Genomic DNA, 20,461 nt, shown 5'->3' with positions numbered 1-20,461 from the left:
GCAGCGGGTGCCCCCCTTCTCCGCCCTGCAGCCGGCCGCTCCGGGGGCGGGTGAGCGGCTCTGCCCCTGCCCGGAGCGGACGGACCGGGCGGCGCGGTCGCGGCACCCGGGGAGCGGGACGGGACGGGACGGGACGGGACGGGACGGGGCGCCCCGGGGAGCGGGGCGGGGAGCGGGGCGGGGGGGGAGCCGGGGCGGGGAGGTGCTGCCGGCCGGCGGCGCGGGGCCTTCCGCCGTGATTGGCAGCGGCTGACAGTGAGTGGCAGCCCCGCCATGGAAACCCAGGAGCCAATCTGCCGAGCCCGGCAGCAAATCAGCCGCTCCCGCAGCAGCGCGGCGGCGGCGGCGCGGAGCTGGGCTTGTGCCTTTTCTTTTTTTCCTTTTTTTTTTCCTTTTTTTTCCCTTTTTTTCCCCCCTTCCCTCCCTCCCCCCACGCCCGCCCTCCCCCCCGCTCCATCCTCCTCCGCCTCGCCCCTGCCCACCGCCCCCAGTCGCCGGAGCCGCCGAGCGCTCCCCATCGCCTCTCCGCCCTCCAACGTCCCTCCCGCGGCAGCTCCGCCGGGGCCGGAGGAGGCAGAAGCGGAGCGAGGGGCGGCCGCCGGAGCCGCTGCCCGCTTCCCCGCCGCGGGGGTGTGCGCGGCGGCGGCGGGCATCGCCGGGGGTGCGCGGTGCGCGGAGCGGAGCCCGGCGCCGCCTCCATGTTTCAGCTGCCCATCCTCAATTTCAGCCCGCAGCAGGTGGCCGGGGTATGCGAGACCCTGGAGGAGAGCGGGGACATCGAGCGCCTGGGGCGCTTCCTCTGGTCCCTGCCCGTGGCCCCCGCGGCCTGCGAGGCCCTCAACAAGAACGAGTCGGTGCTGAGAGCGCGAGCCATCGTGGCCTTCCACACGGGGAACTACCGGGAGCTCTACCACATCCTGGAGAACCACAAGTTCACCAAGGAGTCCCACGCCAAACTGCAAGCCCTCTGGCTGGAAGCCCACTACCAGGAGGCGGAGAAGCTGCGGGGCCGACCCCTGGGGCCGGTGGACAAGTACCGGGTGAGGAAGAAGTTCCCGCTGCCCCGCACCATCTGGGACGGCGAGCAGAAGACACATTGCTTCAAGGAGCGGACGAGGCATTTGCTGCGGGAGTGGTACCTGCAGGACCCTTACCCCAACCCCAGCAAAAAGCGGGAACTGGCTCAGGCCACGGGACTTACCCCCACGCAAGTGGGCAACTGGTTCAAAAACCGCAGGCAAAGGGACAGGGCAGCAGCCGCTAAGAACAGGTAAGGTGCTGCCCATCCCGTCGGGGCACAGGGCCTCCCCCTTAGGGAGACTTCGCCCCCGCCCGCCGAGGCCGGAGGGTCGGGGTGGGCAGTGCGAGGGTGCCGGAGGAGGCAGCGCGGCCTCGGGGGACGGGGAAACGAGCCCGGGAAGTTTCTCCCCAGAAAATATAGAGAGATAAAGTAGGAGCAGCGGGAAAAGCCGACGGCTTTTTATTTATGTATTTATTTATTTGTTTATTTATTTGTTTAATAATTTTGAGTAGGGGAGGGTCCCCGCCCGGGCTCCCTCTTGGCCGCTCTTCGGAGGAGGAGAGGGAGAGAGAGCGCCCGGGCACGGCGGCTGGCGGAGCTGCCGTGACCTCGGCAGGATCCGGCGGCAGAAGGGCCGTGTTCAGCGGCTAAGCGGAGAGAACCTCCCCACCCCCCAGCCCTTCGAAGTTTTGCCGGGACATACAGATACCTATTTCCTATCTGTACTTCTGGAGCAGAGCCGGCAATGCCCTTCTGCGGGCCCTGCTGGTTTGCAGAGAGCCGCCTTGCCCCTAAACCTCCGCCGGCGCCAGCCAGGAACGTTTCTTAGGATAATTTTCTTATTGCTCTTCTCCTCTCCTTTTTTTTTTTTTTTTTTTTTTTGAATCTTAAAGAACAAAACCGCGACTCTGAAAGTGCGGTGTTACCCTGGCACTAGTGGCACAAGCAGACGCCCCGGGAAGCGGGGAAGGGAGCAGAGTCCCCCGTTATCTCTCCTCCAGGAGCCCGGGGGTGGGGTGTCAATTGTCACCCCGCCGGCCACTGCGCGCAACCGGGCGGCCGCACGTCGGGGAAATGGGTGCTGACACCCGCAGCCCCTTTTTCATCGGCTGAGAGGGAAGAAGTAAGGCCAGCCGGGGGGGAACCGCCGCCCGGGAGATGTTGCAGGGAATGACCGACCCCTCGGATGAGGACAGAGGCTGCGGAGGGGGGAGACAGCCGCCCCCTGGGTGTGCCGGCTGAGGAGCAGGGCTGGCCCTGGGGCGGACACCCAGTTTCTCAGGCAGAGCCGCAAGACTGGGATAACTGGTGTGAGCTGGAGCTGGGGGCAGCGGCGTGGGGGTGCCGGCCGGGACAGTCCGTTGGGGGGGAAGCGGGAGGGCTGTCGGCGGGTCCCCGGGGCGCGGAGGGCCGGGCGGTGATGCTGTGTGTGCCGGTTCCTTGCAGGCTACAGCAGCAGGTCCTAACGCAGGGCTCGGTGCGCTCGCTGCAAGCGGAGGAGGAGAGCGGCGGGGAGGCGGTGGGGGCTGCCTCCAGCCCCGCAGCCAGCCTCTCCAGCAAAGCGGCCACCTCCGCCATCTCCATCACATCCAGCGACAGTGAATGTGACATCTGACACCACCGCCATGACAAACCGGGGGGAGCGGGAGGTCCAGCTAAACCGGTGCCTGCCTGCCTGCCTGCCGACACGGCCGGAGCAGCGGGGCTTGCAATTGCCCGGCCGCAGTCGCCAAAGCCGGGGTATGGGGCGCTCCCCAGCCACACGCCGCCCGCCCGCGCCTTCCTCCCAGCCCGGCAGCAGACTGCATTAAAAAACGTGATAAAAGTCGTTGTCGCCTTTATTTCGAAGGATTTGCAGAATTGATGCCTATAAAAATTAAATTTAAGTTAAATTAAATTAAAGAAAGCCCAAAAAACGTAAAAAAAAAAAAAAAAACACAACAGCAAAACAACCGAATGCCAAGTTGCAAAATGTCTGAGCGCCTGCCCTTATGCTGCGGGGGTGTTTCATGTTGAAAAGACGCTGTTCTTTTGGTTGGGTTCTGCTTTACTTTAAAGGTTTTTTTTATATATATATATATAATGTTTATTTACTTATTTAAGGGATTGCTATGGTAGATTTTTTCTATTATTATTATTATTAATTATTATTATTTTTGGCTTGTTCTCTATGTGCACAGGTGACTTGTAGAGCATGTGCAGGACGAAACTGTATGAAGCAGCCTAAAACCATAATAAAATATTTGGTGAACGACCCTCGCATCTGCTTTGAAATGACGGTGTCGGTCTCAAGCCCGCCAGTTTACGCAGTGCAGATCTCCGAGGCCACGGGTATTTCAGCATCAGCTCGGCAAGAACGGAAATAGCCGGGTCCCCGGGACCGGGGGTGATGTCTTTGCAAGGCAGGGAACAGGGACGGGGCGAAGGGAACGGGGCCGGGGCTGGCGGAGGATGCGGATGCCCGGGGAAGGAGAAGACATAGCCGCAGCTTCTCCTCTCGCAAGGGCTGGGGCTTTTGGGGTTATCGGCGGCGAATTTTCGGACAGGGACGTGGAAAAAGGAAGGAAGAGAAAAAGGGGTGGGAAAGAAATGGTTGGGGACAGCCCAGCCGGGAAAACCAAGCGCTCTCCCGCACCCGACAAACGCAAGGAGAAGATGCGGAATTAACAGCCCTCCATGCGCGGGAAGGGCCAGGTCGGGGGCGAAATAACCCCAAATCCCAGCCCCTGCGACGTGATAGGGGCTGTCCCCACCATTCGCCTCCCTCGCTTTGTTTTGCGGCAGTTTTGCTGGAGGAGACCAAACGCCAGGTCTAAGGAGCGTGCTAAGCTTTTTTCCCCAGCAGAAGGATTTTATATTATACAATTTGACATTGATCTTTAAATCGCCTGAGCTGTGCTTTTTTTGTCTGCTCGGTCTCATCGCGTTTACTTCCCTGTCCTCAGAGAGATGCCTCCCCGGTAAGCTGATTGCTCGGCTCGTTTTATTTAGCAAGCGGAGCCTTGCATGGGGGGAAGCCGGGCAGAGCTCACCCGCAGCGGCTGCAAGAAGTGCCCCAGCTCCTGCTTGGCTCCAGCTCCCCTGCAAAGGCACGGAGGTGGCAAGGGGGGGACACAGGGGCCGTTTCAGCTCCCTGGTAGATTAATTCAGTCGTACTGATTTTTATCGGGAGGTATATTCCCGTATCGTCAGTGGCTTTTCCCCTTCTGCCTAAATTTACATTTAAAGCCTGAAAGACGTTGGCACCGCCGATGTCTAAATCTGCGTTTCATCCCCAATGCGTGTGCGTTGGTTTTCTCTACAGACCATCAGAGGGACGGGGCAGGTAGCAGGTATTTATTAGCTACTTTTAAAGTCCGTTTACAAGCATTTATTTCCCTGATGGGGTGTGTGTAATTCAGGGCGTCGGGAGAGGCAAATAAGCTGTGCTTTGGCAGTGGGGGAGCAGCGGGTGGCTGGGGCGGGGAACGGAGGGCAGCGCGGGGGTTTCCGGCTCCCTTTTGGGGGGACCCACCTGGGGGAAGGGCCAGAGTTCACCTTGCACCCCAACCCTGACCCAGGTTTGCTGCATTTTAAACCCCATCGGATTTGTCCCCGACAGAGCCGTGCAAGAGGAGCCCGTCTTTGCTGCTCAAACCTCAAACGAGATGGGGGTTTTGCCTCGGTTTTGGGGTTGGTGGGTTCGCTGGCGGGCAGCGCTTCCCACCCAGGAGCTTTTTTTCGGGGGCAGTCGAAGCGGATTTCGCCCCCAAAACGGAATCGGCTGAATCACACCGTGTTCTTTCTTTCGTTCCCCGGGAATCGGTGAAGCGGTTTGCGATTTCTTCATCGGCTTCTGCGGGCAGAGTAGCTAGCGCTGATTATTGTGGGAAATTAAAGCTTTCGAAAAGACACAAGAGAGGTGGAGAATTATATGAAATACCCGCTCGGCCTCTGATAATGTGGAATTTCTTTCTAACTGAAAAAGATGGAATTTGGAAAACAGACAGTGAATATTATATATTTCGACAAAGGGTTTAAGTGGTATAAAGGATGCTGGATCTCCCGAGTGGGCTATGGAGGGACCCTCCCGCCCATACTCCGTGCCCCCAGCCGCAGCGAGAGCACAAATCAACCCCTTCCGAAACAGCGGCCGGGGAGGGGAGCGGAGGACGGAGCCAGCCTGAGAATAGCAGCCCCGATCCCCGATGTGGGAGGTTCAGGGCAGCCGAGCATCTCCCAGCCCCGCTCCTTCACCGCCGGAGCTCCGCAGGGGCCGGGGCCGCGGGGCTGCGCCGGCCGCGTTTAGCTGTACCGATAAGACCCACACAAGAAAAACGCTTTCCCCTCTTTTTTTTTTTATGTTTTTTTCCCCTTCTGCCCTTTCCTTTCCCGCATTGAAAGGGAATGCCCTTCCCCTGTCATCTTCAGCATTTATTTTTTTTTCCCTAAAGATCAGGCGAAGTCGTCGTCCTCCCGAGCCTTCGGCTGATTTAAAAATAATAATAATAATAATAATCGGGGAAGAGGGGGGAGCTTGTATTTACATTAAACAAAAAGCTCAGAAAAGGGTCGTTAAAAAGTCTGCCTTGACCCCTCTCTCTCCGGTTTAACAAAGAAGGAAAATATTGTATCAAAAGTGAAGTGAATGGGGAGGGCGGAGAAGAGAAACAGCTTTTTCTCTATTGAGCTGGGGTGGGGGGGAGAAATGTTTGAATATTTCCGTTTCTTTTGAGAAGCGGGGCAGCCCCGGGCAGGGCTGAATGGGAAAGTCTTGTAAGCGGGCTGGGAGGCTGTCAAACTGCTCAGGGTAATCACTGCTAATGAAGGGGTCTCCAGCCTTCCCTGGGACAAAGGATGCTTACGAGTGCTCGCCGGGGCTGAATAGCTAATAACTTTGCAAGGGGGAAAAATGAGTGAGCTGTCCGTAAATTGGTTTTGCAAGAGTGAAAAAAAAAAAAAAAAAAAAAAAAAGGAAAGCAAAAGGCTTGCAGGTTGGGGAGAGCCTGGCCCCGGTGCAGCTGGGGACAGAAGGCCCACTTATCCGGAGCGTATTGTCCCAGCCCTGGCGCTGCAGAGGAGGGCTGCTGCTGTTTGCAGTGGAAACCGGCATGGAGGGAGGGCTGGGGGATGCAGGAGACTTGGAAAAGCCACACTGGCCTTTCCAGGCTTCGAGCGCTGCCCCAGCTGCTGTCTGTCACACGCGGGTGCTCCCCGCACACCGATCTTCGCACTCCAGTTTGCACGAGCCTTGTGGAGTGTTCATCGCAGCCCCGTCCCACAGCCTGATCCCACAGAAGGGAGCGACCGTTCCCTAATTGTTCTGCCACTGTCTTTTGCCTCTCATCTAACTATGGCATTTTCTTTGCAGAACAGAAAATGGGGGGTGCCTGGAAAGTTATTGAATATTGCCACAACCAGCACCCCACTTGGCCGGGAAGGCTCCTTTACAAAGGGTCTGCTTTGTTTTGCTGGCCTGGGAGCTGGCTGGCATCAGAGGTCAGAAAGGGGGCTTGGTTCACTGGTAAGCACCCTTGTGTGACAAGAAGATGGTGCATCTCACAGCTGGGGGAAGCATGAGAGTGATCTGCATTTTGGACCTTTCACGCATCCAATTAAAGGCTTGGGAGGATCAGACTCTATCACAGATCCAGTTACCCCTGGCCGATGCAAGGGTAATACCGTGAGAGAGAGCGTAATACTCCCCAGCGATGTCTGTACCTGCCTCTCAGCAACGCCAGGCACTGTGTTTTTTATATTCATGTTATTTCTTTCCATTCCATGAGAAGATCCAAATGTATCTGCTGGAGAGGAGGATGGAGGTGTGGGAGGCCAAAGGGGAAGGGCACTGTGGGGTGCAGAAGCTGACATACTTTGACCTGTTCTCACTCCTGTCCCCTCCCCAAAGCCACCCCACAGCCCCAGCACCCACAATGGAGTCTGAACCCTGGCCTGACCTTGATGTGCCCCCCCTGAGGGAGGCCCACAGGGCAAGACCTAGTTGGGAATCAAGAGAAGGAAAATGTCATCTTAGATCCCCCGAGGGATACAGCACTTTGCACTCTATCGGCATTTATTCTTGGCACAGGGGCGACAAATAAAGCCCTTGGATTTCTGTTTCCTTCTGTTTCAGGACAGGCTGCAAGACCACCAGCAAAAGGTCAGGAAATGGCTCCCCTCCCTTCAGCACTTGCTACATTCAGTCTAAGCTCCCCTAAAATGCAGAAATTGCCTGAAGAGCCCATTTTAACCCTGCTGCCATCTGATCTGCGACATGGACCTCTCTGACACACATTTTTCCCACAAGAAATATAGTTTGGAGGGAAGTTTCCAGCTTCAAATCTTATGAAAGCAGAGTGCGTTCACGTATTTGTCGCCTCTGCCTCTTCCCAGGGGCGGGGGAGAGGCACAGTGGCCCCACAACACTCCACACTTCATTAGTTGTCTCCTTACACCTAGCAGAGCGGTTCCTGATGCCACTCCATCCCAATGAAGTCAGCCCCGGGGCATCAGCCCTCACCGCCGCTTCCACTGTTTCTGTCCTGGAAAGCCTGAAAATGGTGCCAATCACCCAGTGCTCTGCCCTCACAGCCTCTTCTTGCACTCTATAAAGTAAAACCCAAGGGACTTTTCTTGCATCTTGGGATTGCCCCATAGTGCTGAGCTAAACCCACCCGTGACTTTCCCCACCGCAAGCCACACGCCTGGCACAGGTAGGATGGGATCTGTGCCCTCCCCACTTATTGCCGGCATCTCCTCTCCAGTGATGCCTGAGGAGGGGGCTTGGTGGGACCTCCAGAAGTCCCTCACCACTGTACCTGCCCCAAGCTGAATAAAGATGGAGACGGTGTCAGACAAGACTGGGACCTTGCTCTCCCCAAAATCAGGATTTATAGGGACCTCACCTCCAGCTCACCCTCAGACAACCAGAACAGCCTTGTCAGGAGGGTGTCCACACGAAGACCAGGCTCATGGGGTGGTAGCTCTCCCCAAATAATCCTTCAACCCAGCCCAAACTCCTGCCTGGAAAATATCTGGCAGTGGTTTAGCTCTTTATTATCACAGTAGAGACCTGTCATGGACCAAGCAGACACTTTGCCATGTCTGCGCTATTAAATGACAAGTCCTGGCACTGCTGCCCGCTGGTGGGTAGCCCTGCTCCATGCTTTTCAGCCTTCTCACCCTCCAAATAGGGCGGCTGTGTCCATACTGCTGATGGGAAAGGCTCCGCAGCCTGTGCTATCTCTTGAGCTGTTCCCCAGGGACCATGTGGGACAGCTCTGCCTGGTCCGAGTCCCTGTGACAGGGACTCTTCTAACGTTTTAATTGGATAAGTGATGAACCTTGGTGCCCTCATAAGTTTTAATGGACAGATACAGCCGGACTAAATCACTTGAGACATCCCAAACAGACTAAAGGATTTAGGCACATCTCTTTATTTCCATTTAAAGCTGTTCCTCCTTCTGATACTTTTTTTGTCGCTGTTATTTGTTAGTGGTCTGATATAAAGCAAAGATGTTAGAAGAGAGGTTATCATAACCTAGCAGTAGGAGCAGAAAGGGAGTTTCCATTTGTCCTGAGCACCCAGACCTTGTTTGCAGTAGTCTCAGAAGTCCAATCCCTTAGAAAACTGCATGAACTGAATGCAGGTTTTCGAGAGGAGCCTCTAGAAGACACACAGCCACTGCTGAGATCTGCATTTGCATCCACACACACAGGTATTGATCATTAGAACAAGCTTCTCAGCCTTTATTCAATAACTCCATAGTAACCTGCAATGACACGCTATTTGGGACTTCACTAGGGCAAGTGGGGAGTTTTATTTTAGCACTACCTTCTCTTTTTCAAGACCCGTTTATTTCAGTGGGGAGTTCTACAACCGGAGAGCAGGACATGGTTTTTTTCTGCTGGAAGACTTTTGTTGTGTTGAATCTTCTTTCAATGACCATTAGTGGCTCCATTCAGAACAAAGACACACCATTCCTCCCAATCTCACCTACAGAAATACATGTGCCTCTTCAGAAGAAATTCTTGAAATGCTTTCATACCACATAGTTGTAATACCAAGGTAGCCGAGGACAGAGTGACAACTGTTCTTCCGGAACACCATATTGTAGGATAGTTCCCATTTTAAATGTACAGTGAAGCCCGCCACACATAGAGACGCACGGGTCTAATGTTTTTCAGGCACTTCAGAGAAACACAAGGACATACAACTGTTCTTCACAGAGAAAATTGCTGTGTCTACAAGCTGGGAAAAAAGCCTTCTCGTAAACATTTCTATCAGGACGTTTATATTGGAAACCGCTTTTCAGGCCAGGTTGTTTCTTAAGTCAATTTGAAGGCTTTGTGGGTTGCTCTGGCTTGCAATCACTTTCTCACACGCCTGGTCCCGTGCAGGTTGGCAGCTGGTCCCTGGAGTTGCCGTGGGGATGGGTGTCCCCAAAGCTGACTTGAAGGAGGGTTGATCTCTGCAGGTTGCCAGCGTGGTCAGTGGGAGAGAGAAGTTCTCAGGTAGGTGGCTCAGAGTGCCTAATCCCACTCTAGTTAGGCTAGCGCAGTAATCCAGCACTGCCAATCTGGCTCTGTTGCCCAGAGAGACGGTCCCACCCTCCTCCCCCTCCATCCTTAGCAGCAAGAAGATCTAGGCAGTTTTAACCAAGATCAGCTCTCTAACCAAGTTCACCGTCCGCAAAAGCATGTCTCTGCCTATTGACTGCAGAGGTAGACGAGATTCCCGAGGCCAAAGCTGAGTTTCTGTGAGTGTTGTTCCCACTCAATCTGTGATCCTTTTTATCCCTTGACATGCCCAAGCGCCGAAGGAACGATGCTAACCAAATTAGTCGTTAAGCTTAAACTGCTGGAGTATTTCTCAGCAGACTTGTTTGGCAGGTCACTCGTGGGTCTGAAGTACTTCGGGGCTTCAACGGTGCGTTGTCTCCTGTAGAAAATGGCTCTTAAAACAATGCTAGAGTCACATTGGTACTTACGAGCACGTAGCTCATGGCCCCTTGGCCGATCTGCTCATCCATCTCCAACTTTCTAAAGCTGTTTTTCCTGGTAATATTTAAATGTATTAATATGCAACACTAATAAGCATTCCTACTGCAGTATTTTAGCTGATCTCTGCCATTTTCTTTTGGCTGTGCTTCTGCTCAAAACTCACTGTCTCCAGGAGCTGAGAGGTCAACAGACTAATTTCTCCTTTCCAAAAACTCTTTGCGAAAGAGCTGAGCTGCAGGAACTCAGCTAAAAATCTTCCTTACGGTGGCATCCTCGGCGTGCGTGGGACTTGATGGATATGGTTCTTCACCCCGGGCCCCTGCAGCGTTAGGTCTTACCTTTCACCCATCCTTCATCACCCATTGGCTTTCAAGTGTCTCATCTCAAAACTAAGGGTTTGTAGGGCTGAGGCTTTAAACAGATGAAATATAAAAAATTAAGGTTTGTAATGCAGCCTCAGAGTAAAGTGAATGAGCTGCTCTGTCTGTGGCTTGTTTTTTTAGGGACAAGTATTTGTTCTATTACTTATTGATGTTGCTAATTGCCATCTGAGGGTTTGGACGGGAGGGGGAGCGGGCTGAGTTGTTGGGTGCGGTGCCCTTCTGAGATAAATGAGCTCTGAGAAGTAAAGAATTTGCTGTGGCAGTCCTGGAATACGTGTCGCATTTTGCAAAGGCGTGCAGTGCTCTGCACCTCCTTGCAGAGAGAGAGCTGCCAGTGATCAGTGCATTTATTCAGAAAGCCACAAAAAATAGTCGCTTCATTTCAAAATCCTGAATTTGAAAATGCTGACCCAAGAACTCAGGTTTAGGGCATGCTTGAAGGGAGAAAAAAAATCCATTTTAGACCATTTTTTTAATGTTTTTGATTTTGGAAAAATCAAATTTAACTGCTTTGTCTCAATGTGTTACCAGAACACCGCGTCCAGGAAACCTTTGCTTTCCTGCATGAAAGACAGAAGTCTTCTCCCTCTCTTGTACCCACACACCTCACATACTTATACACACATGGAGGAAGGAGAGGGAGGAGGATACGAGGGAGGGAGCTCTTAGTGTTCTGTCTAAACTAAATGACCATTACGGAAATAAATGTGCTCAAAGGAAAAAAAACACATTGCATCCACATTAGACATTTAATAGGTTATTTCTTTACATGTACAGTATACATCTTTTTATATAGCTGATATCTCTTGTATTGCAGCATGAACATTAACCTCCTACAATTCACCTTGGTTTGCAAACTGTAAGAATCAATTCACCTAAGGTGGATGTTCACATCTAGTTAGCTTTCTGCATTATCTCAGCTGGAGAGGTCACTAAAAATAGTTGTATAGCACTTTAAATTTTCAACAGGGAGACTTTATTATCGTTTAGATCCATCATCGTTACTTTACCTACCAAGGTTCTTCCAGCTGAAATAATGCACAGAGCTAGTAGTGGCTAAGTGTTTTCAGAGTTCATGCACTGATGAGCAGGACAGCTTGGACAATATCTGAATTGCTAGCAACAGCAAACTGAGCAAGCTGCATGGACAGTGTAACACTGGTTCAGTAAATCCCCACTGCTTCAACTATTCCGTCAAAAATGCCTTTTTTTTTTTTTTTTTTCTGCTCTCCCGCACTGCGGAAGCAGGACTGAGCTGTCACCGTATGCCACCCTGATCCTGCAAACGGTTACCTTCATGAGTAGCAGCCCTCAGCCTCCCCCCTGGCGCCGCTGAAGTCAATGGGGCTATTTGTGCCAAGAAGCATCGAGGGGCTGGGGGCCACATCCGCATTGTGCGAGACAGGGTGACAGAAGAAAGGCTGTTCTTAACAGTGCTGCAGCATGATTTTCGTTTGTTATCTTTCTTACCTTTAACAATTTCCAGTGCTTTGTTAGGAATAAGTCACCTTGCCGAGGCTTTCATGGCCTTCCAGGCATTAGAACTTGCTGTTCACATGTCACCCCTATATGTCACTGTACATACATACGGATGCGTTTTGGCTGTTCGGTTTTGTTTGTGTTACTAGACTGACTCAGCCATTACGAGGTTTCTAAGTTTCACCTTCCACGCAGGTACATGAGAGCACAGTGAGCTCCCCGTGCCCTGCCCCAGCTGCTCACACGGCCGTTGCTGATCCTGTGTGCAGCTATTGCATATATTTATTTAAGCGATGGCGGCAAGGCTTGGAGAAGACATGAAATGCCTGGGAGCATCACCAAAGTATCAGAAGACACAAAAAGCAGTGGAGCAGACTGACTCCTTGGTTACATTGCAAAGTAAAAGTAATTAATTAAATGCTTCACTCATTTAATCAATAGAATGGTATTCATTATTTGTTGCATAAATAAATGCTCTTTCCTTCAGCATTAGCTACTTGAGCTCTACATTGCATCTCGCTGTCAAATTTATGCCAGATCCAAACACATTTTAAGATTAGTAGATAGGTTCCTGTTGCTTTCACTGGCCATTAGATTGGTCTGGCTACAACAACCTGAAAGCACAATCTTTAATTTAATTGTCAAGACACTGAAAACTTTGTAACAAGCTGCAGAACAGAGTCTAAGAGAAATTTTTTTGCACCCTTGCAATTCTGCATCATAACTCCAGAAGAGGCTGTGCTGCCAGGCATTAAGAAAATCCATAGGGTACCTCACTGTCTTGGAGCTTGGTGAAATGGGCTACAGCTTTCCTACTGGATGTAGAAGGAATCTGTCTCGTGATGGGTATCAGAATGGATAGGACTTTAGCTACGTCAAAAAGAAAAGATGTTGACCTAGATTTCTCAGTTTGAGTGGCATATAAGTCGAATGAAAGCTAGCTGTCAAGCAGGAGTTTGGGAACCTTTTCCACTGCCAGCGTCTTCTTGAATGATGGAAGAAGTACACGCCCATGGGTGTTGTGTGGTCGTGTTCCCATCTCTCATTTCTGCATTAGAGAAATTTCAGGAACTGGTCTTAGAAAAATGAGCTACCTTAATTTTTTATCCTGCAAATGCTTGTTCCCAAGGAGAGTCCTTCACTCGGTGCGGCTCATACAAGTCAGGACCTATCCTGTCTGACTGGCATCTCCTAATGCCCCAGGATGAAAGCTCCGGGTTCCAAGGAAGTTGATGGACCTTTAGGTCAGGGATACACCAGATCAACAAAGCTCCTAGTAACAGTCATAAAATGCAGAAGTCTGTAAACTGGTGGCCGTATTGACATGATGGGTGAAACATGGCTTTTATGTCCAACACAGATGAAGCACACAGACAGCCTGGTGTTAGACACACTCACAGAATGGCTGTGCCCCCGCCGCAGCCCCAGCTTACAGCCTCCCAGGCTCACAATGTGTCCCAGTGGCCTCTGCCGCGCACCTCAGGGCACTGGGATCCCTGTGGCATGGAGACCTGAGAGGTGCCAGACCCCAAAGCCAACAGGGATTGGGGCAAGTCTAAGGCACTTGAGGGAAGTGCTTGGCTGTTTTCATGGTGGATCCTCTGCCCTGCAGTGACTGCCTGTCGGCTCATGGCAAACCCTCCCTCGTCCGCATGCACTTTGCTTTAGCATCATTTCGGCCCCCCTCGTCCCCTGCTTTCTGCTCTTCCTCTTCCCCAGCCCTCTCCCGTCACCCACTGAGAGCCCCTCTCCCAGTATTTCTCCAGAGCTTACCTAATTTCCCCCCAGGCTCACAAAAAGACCCGGCGCCAACATGCTGCTGCCACACCGACCCCTCTGCTAATGCTCCAGACCTCCTTCACACCCCCTGCCTGCCCTCACCAGAGGTCAGCCTGACCTGACAGCAACAAAAGGAGATGCCAGAAAAGCGCAGAAAATCATTGCGAGAGTGCAAGGCTCCCCCTCAGCTAGGGAATTCCTGACCCAGAAGAGGATTTCGCTTCCACGAACCTCCCTTTGCACGGTGGAGACTTTGACCAACCGCAGCGTCTCCTGTCTCAGCATACCTGAACGTGGTGCTTATCACCTTCGGCACAATGGGTTCTTGTCTAGCTCATAGACACTCCGGTCGCACAAACAATTGTATCCTAACAGGTCGAGCTGTATTAGTTGCTGCAGCATTACCTGTCTGGAAGCTCTGCTGTGATCATCTTTTTTTGCATCATGCATAAGAAGACAAAAAAACAAACAAAAAAGCATTGTTTATCTCCTTCTGTAACAATTACCCATCTCTTAGAATCATATAAACCCATGAATGTTTAAATGTTAATTCAAGATTTTCCCTCCTGAATTATTAACAATTAAATCGGTGATTGTTCTCAATATGGATGTCTTCTTGATGCAAAATATACCAGCAAATACGAAGGCCGCCACACATGGGAGGGATGCAGCGTTGATTAAAATGCATTACCCACAGAGTTTGTAACTCACACTGGGCACACTCCATGGATCATGCATCTTAATTTTATGGAGTTTAGGGCTGCAGACAAAAGATTTAGCTACCTGGAGAAGAGCCTAATAGCACTGAAAGAAATAGGGGTGCAGCGCTGAAAGAAACAGGGGCAATTTCAAAGGAAAAGAGAGATTCTCCTCATGAATTTTCAGTCTCTAGACTCACTCTAAAGAAATACTCTGGATTCTGTGCTGTATCTCTGTATCTGAAAGGAGCATTTCCACACTGAATTGCCAGCAAAGTGGTGGGCAAGCGAGTGTGGGACTCCTCGGTCCATGTCGCGTGCAGAGCCTACCGAAGCCCTGAAGGTGGTCTTGGTGGGACAGCCGGCTAGACATGACGGGGAGCAAGAAGTAGAGGAGCCTGCCACTGCCTGGCATACAGACCCTGACAGGTGCTATACCACACTCAGATTTATTTGCACCCCCTTTTTTGTCCACAGCCCTCTGAGAGCCCCCCGGGTGTGTGTGAGGGCAGAGGTTGGCGCCAACCCCCGTGTCCGTGTGGCTGATTTCAGATCCCAGAGCCAAGCGTGACCCTTGTCCAGCAGCAGACGAGTGGGTCCCCTGACATACCTCTGGGACAAAAATGGGTAAATTCAGGCTGAGGAGAGGAGATGGTGCTGGAGCACACAAAAACCAGTCGGTGGGGACTGTCTCTTTACCTTTTGGGAAGGGGCAGGAGCCTGGATTAGGGTTAAACGGATTTGTGCTTGCAGGACCCTGGGCCTCTAATTGGGGTTTCTTTTAATTCCTGTAATCCTGGATAATTTGAAGCAGATGCTTCAAGATTACTGCCAGGCCCAAAGGTGACTGCAGGAAGAAAACAGTCCCCGCTCGGTGGGCAGTAGCACAGCAGGCTGCGGGTGTCCCTGTGCCTGGGGTCTTCTCCCCTTCCTGCTGCTCAGAGGGGCCACAGCACCAAGTGGGGATTGGCATCAGCCGGGTTTTGGCCCCGCACCAGGATCTGGGGGGACTCAAAGCCACCTTTGCTCTCCCAGCAGCCCGTGGGCACAGGGGAACGGAAACCATTCCCCAGGAGGCAGCTGATGGGAAAGACAAAACCATACGGAGTTGCCAGAGAGAATTTATTTTTCGTGCCTGCTCCTGAGGATGTGTGAAAATCCCCTGGGTGTTGGCAGAAACCCTCGCACCTGAAACCCCAACGCCGGGCTGCGAACGCGCCTCACTGGCCAGCCACGGCCTCAGCGGGTCCGGTGGGTCTCTCTGTATAACCCATCAAAGAACGAGTCTTCGATCACTGTCATCGAAGATAACAAATTGAATGTTGATGGGGACAGACTTTTTAGTAGGGCCTGTAGTGACAGGAACAAAGGGTAATGGTTTTAAACTAAAGGAGGGTAGATTTTGACTACATACAAGGAAGAATTTTTTTGCAATGAGGGTGGTGAAACACTGGCACAGGTTGCCCAGAGAGGTGGTAGATGCCCCATCCCTGGAAGCATTCAAGGTCAGGTTGGACAGGGCTCTGAGCAACCTGATGTAGTTGAAGATGTCCCTGGTCATTGCAGGGGTCTTGGACTAGATGGCCTTTAAAGGTCCCTTCCAACCCAAGCCATTCTGTGATTCTATGATAACCTGTTACGTACGGGCTTGGTCTTGGCTTAGCACCATCCTGCAGCTCTTCTCCCATCCTGCAGCTATTCTGCACGACGCTGTTGGAGTTTGGCAGCCCCTGCCCGGCTTTTGCAGGAAAAACCCAGGGACCACATTGGCCAGAGAGACAGCAAGAGGCATGGGAGAGGAATGCAAAGAGTTTGATTCATGGGATAAGGGAAAATGAAGTGCCTCTATACCAACTCGGGGAATTCTGAGGATATCTCAAAAAAAACCCCAGCCTATAATCACCTCTGCACAATGTAAAAATTAATTTCAGTTGATGCCCAAGAATACTTGGTGAAGTCTTTGTGTTTTGTTGGCCCAACAGGACTCTTTGCTGTCCACTCCAGCTATTTCTTCCACTGTCTCTTTACAGCTCCAGGGAGGATGAGCTGTAACCTACCCTTGATCTTTGAGAAACAGTTGCCTAACCTGATACAAAATATTAGGAGCCTGGATCCGAAAGAAAACCTGTGTTCGTCTGTGGGTTCCAGCAATAATTTTGCAAATCTCTAATGCTGCAACTTGAAGCAGCCATATAGACTAACATCTCTTCTCTGATCTTAAATATTTAACAAATACCATACAAAGATATGTAATATCTGCAATATTCATAGCCTGGGCGGCAGGCTGAAACACTTGGATTTGGCATGGGGTTATTTGAGGTTTTCCATTGAAGGCCAGTAGATTTCCGTTGCTTCTTTGTCATTGAACATTGCCATACAATATTAAAAACATGTAACTGATAATTCGTAAGCCATTTGTGATAATATGATGGCCCAGAGGTGGTTGCAGTAAACAAAAGTGTATCTTAAATAGCTTAAACAAGATGTGGTGTACAGGCTGAGTTGTATGAGACAGATTAACTATGATTATTAATAATTACAAGCCCCAAGCCAGGAAAGCAGTTAAGCACAATCTTATGCCCTGTTGGCTTCCCAGGGCAGGCTCTCCATCAACGCCCGGGAGACTTCAGCATGTGCCAGTGCTCAATGCCAGCCCAGGGTGCACAGGAACCAGGACCATGGTGCCAGGGCTGCAATCACCCTTTAGCATGAAAGCAGCTGTGCAGGAGGATGGCAGCAATGCCTTCCTCACGGGATGAGTATTGCCTTCCTCCTTCGCTTGGAAAGGAAAAGAAGAGTTTATACGGTAATGTTAACATTAAAGGTTTGGATAGATAAGCTTACAGCCTGGCAGTTTCATCGCTGCTTGACAAAGCCAGCTGCTTAGAGAGGCTTTGGGTCAGGCTATTTAAAGGCGCCGTTGATCCCCAGCCTACTCTCTGCACCTATGAGTCTCCTCAGCTGAAAAGGAGTGAGACCTCAGACCTGCTGAGCGTGGCAGGGAGAAACGGGGTCCAGGCCACCCCGACTCCAGGAAAGCATGAACTTGTGAGCAAGGACCAAAGATGTACAGGGTGGCTTTGGCCACAAGGAGACACGGATGAGCTGACTATGTCTGGCAGTGTCACGCTCCAGAGCTGTCTCGGTGTCAAGGCAGGGCTCACCTACCTGGCACCAAGCATCACCTCTTACAATACAGCGGTGACCGCATGGATCAGCCACACAAATACCCGCCTTACTGAGCCACACCAGGGCTGGGCCAGACGAGGTGGCGGCAGGGACAGGCAGAAGTAGCAGTGGTCCCTCTGCTCGGGCAGGGACCTCTGAAGGGAAGCCCATGGCCAGGGCAAGGGCAGAGGAGGAGCTGGAACTGTCGGGGCTTTTTTAGTTGTATTTTCTCCTAGACAGGTATAACTGAAGCAAAGTTTGGGGGAAGGATCTGGGCTCCGGTTCCTACTTCAACCTGCCTCTACCCGGTTAAAGCTGCTTCCCTAAACCCAGCCCCTGACTCCTGCCCTACATAGGAGTAAAAAGCTTGAATTTGAGATGGGGGCGGGTGTCCGCACAGATGCTGGGAACCCTCCAGCGGTCGCTCAGCCAAAATCCAAGTCTTTGAAAGAAAAGCAAACTCCTGCCCGTGCGGGTCCGGGCGGAGCGGGCGGTGGTGCCGGTGGAGCAACAGCTCCACCGTGTGCGGAGACGGGAGCGCACCGGCCCTCCGCACCCGGAGAGCCTGAGGACAACGGCCGGGTTCAGCTGCCCCTGGTCACATTTGTGTCTTTATTTACTATTTAGTTTGTTGGTTTGTTGGTGTTTTTTTTTAAGTTAAAAAAAAAATAAATAAAAATCAAACCGAGGAAGCCCTGCTGTTTCCAAGGGCATCTTCTTACCCGACTCTCAAGGAAGGATATATTCATTCCTGCACGGACAAGACAATGCTTAATATCGCCAGAATTACAGCCTGCTGCATTGCATCTTGTTAGAGCCTGCAGCAATTCTGCATGGGCTTGGTTATTTGCTTTTACCTGATGTTTGAATGCTTGCTGAGGAGCACAGACTCTCCCTTTTCTGCCTCTTCTGAAAGGATAAGGTCACAGATTTGTCATTTTATTTTTTTTTTTGGTTTGACTTGCAATTTCTCCAAGGGCCACAATCATTCAACAGTCCTGCTGGAGTTTGCCTCTTGCCAAAACAGTCCAAACACAACAAGCCACAAAGCCCTTTTGTGCTCAGTCAAATATGCTTACTCCATGTCCGATCCCACCCTTTTGAAAGACTTCTCAGCTTGGTGCCAAGCATGGCCAGGTCAGTGCTCACCCAGGGCAGCCTCATGGTGCCGTAGGACCGGATTTCACATCCACAAATCTTAGCAGGAGCTCAGGCAAACGCTGCTGTCAGAGGGCAACCGCTCCAGCCCCAGCGCGCACTGCTGTGCCTGTGCGATGCTGGGGTATCACTCCCGCTTACGGCTGTGACAGGGCAGCGTTTGAGGCCACCGCTCCTGCTGGGGTGGGACCAGCTCCGGGCACACCTCAGGGACAATGTTTGTGGGGTACGGGCTGGCAAACCTCTCCTCCCAGACTGTTGGATAAAAACATCAGGCAGTGCTAGAGCCATATAAGAAGAAGAACCTCTGGTGCCAAACAGGCTGTGTTTGTTGTTCCTCCTTCCCTGGGGTTTCTCTCTGGCTTTGCTGTCCGGTGAAAGGCAAACCTAAACCTACCCCACCTGGATGCATCGGCCCCGGGTCAACCTACGGGGTTATTTCTTCCTAGTGTTTTTGGTAACTGCTGCCATTCCGCACACTGCTCCCCCCACCCCACCCACCCCCCAGCCCTGCCATCCCCTTGTTGCAGTTGTTTGTGGGGAAGGGTGTACATTTATTTCCTTAGTGATCTCTGGAGGTCTTTGCTGCCCATGGCTGACCTTCTCTGATGAGGTCTGTTGGCCAAACATCCCTGCAGCCCCCAGGAAGGCAGTGGTGGGTGGCAGGGCTGAGGGCTGACCCATCCAGGCAAAATCCCTAACAAAAATCACATCACACAGGCTCTACTCTTTCCCCTCCCCAGACATGTCTCTGGCTACAGCTGATGCCGAAACTAGCCCAGGAAAGTCCTAAATCCTGTGGGATCTGAGCTCTGGAAGGGGAAGCCCAGGTCTTTTGATGCCACCTTGTGGAAACCTTGCTATCCTACCGTCACCGGTACCAGCGTCACCTTGGGGACCAGGTTGTGGGCAGCTGGTTGGAGTGCTGATGCTGGGGAACATTTTCGGAAGGGATTGGGTGCAGCTGATCTCATTTAGGCTTAGCCGCACACAGGAAAGCTCTCCGGTGGGATGAGGACTATCCCAGCTGAGCAACCGGGTGAGAGGAGCGCAGGACTGTCCACTGGCTGTTGTCATTACTTGTGTTGTCATCGCAGAGGTGGCAAGAGGCGACGTGAGGACTGTAAGCCTTATTTTAGATCAAATAATATACTCAGGAAAAAACAGATTGGCTGTCAGGCCTGTAAGTGCTCTGGCTTGTCCTCCCTGTACTCCTGGATCCTCTTGCGGCGAGTGGTGCGGCAAGAAACGCAGCTGTTCTCAAAAGGATAGAGAGACCTGGAGTGAAGCTTGAACAGGCTTTAGGCGTGTAAATCCGAAACTGCACTTCAAACCCTTGTAAGCTCAGCAGCCACTCAGCCAAGTCCAAATTCCTCCCCACGCTCCTTGGAACAGAAAATCCTCTACATTTGCACCGCTGCGCATGCCTGCACCGGCCTGCGGTGAGTAACAACCTGCTGGCTCTCCCATAGGGAAGGGTTACCGAGTAATTCACCTTCGGATCCATGTCACCAGGAGTCCCCTCAGCATTTTAATGTATGGACAGGATCGAGGTTCTCATTAAATGCAATCACAGGTGCTTTCTGTTCATAAAAGCCAGCCCAAAGAAGAGGAGCTGTGCGTACGCACATCCACTGCAGCCCTAAGAGCTTCAAATGCTTTCCTCCCAGGAGAGCATCCTTGGCACTAGGCTACAAGCTGAAGGATACTGGATTTATTCGAGGATAGGAGGGGAACATCTTCCCTCCTTTTGAACGTGGACAACAGCAAAATCAAGAATTTTCCTCTACTGC

At 51.9% G+C, this 20,461-nt stretch overlaps 1 protein-coding gene across 1 annotated transcript; it reads left to right on the top strand.

The window, feature by feature from the left end:
* The first annotated feature begins 524 nt into the window (after positions 1-524).
* On the top strand, positions 525-2,801 carry SIX6 (SIX homeobox 6). The gene is made up of 2 exons (XM_063332538.1): positions 525-1,270; positions 2,468-2,801. Exons 1-2 carry the CDS (start codon positions 699-701, stop codon positions 2,634-2,636), a joined length of 741 nt encoding a protein of 246 aa, XP_063188608.1. The 5' UTR covers positions 525-698; the 3' UTR covers positions 2,637-2,801.
* Positions 2,802-20,461: the final 17,660 nt, after the last annotated feature.

Source organism: Chroicocephalus ridibundus, chromosome 4 (assembly GCF_963924245.1).
Source record: "Chroicocephalus ridibundus chromosome 4, bChrRid1.1, whole genome shotgun sequence".
NCBI classification, from domain to species: Eukaryota; Metazoa; Chordata; class Aves; order Charadriiformes; family Laridae; genus Chroicocephalus; species Chroicocephalus ridibundus.
Note: the sequence above shows the minus strand (reverse complement) of the source record. Positions and strands in the feature narration are given on the sequence as shown.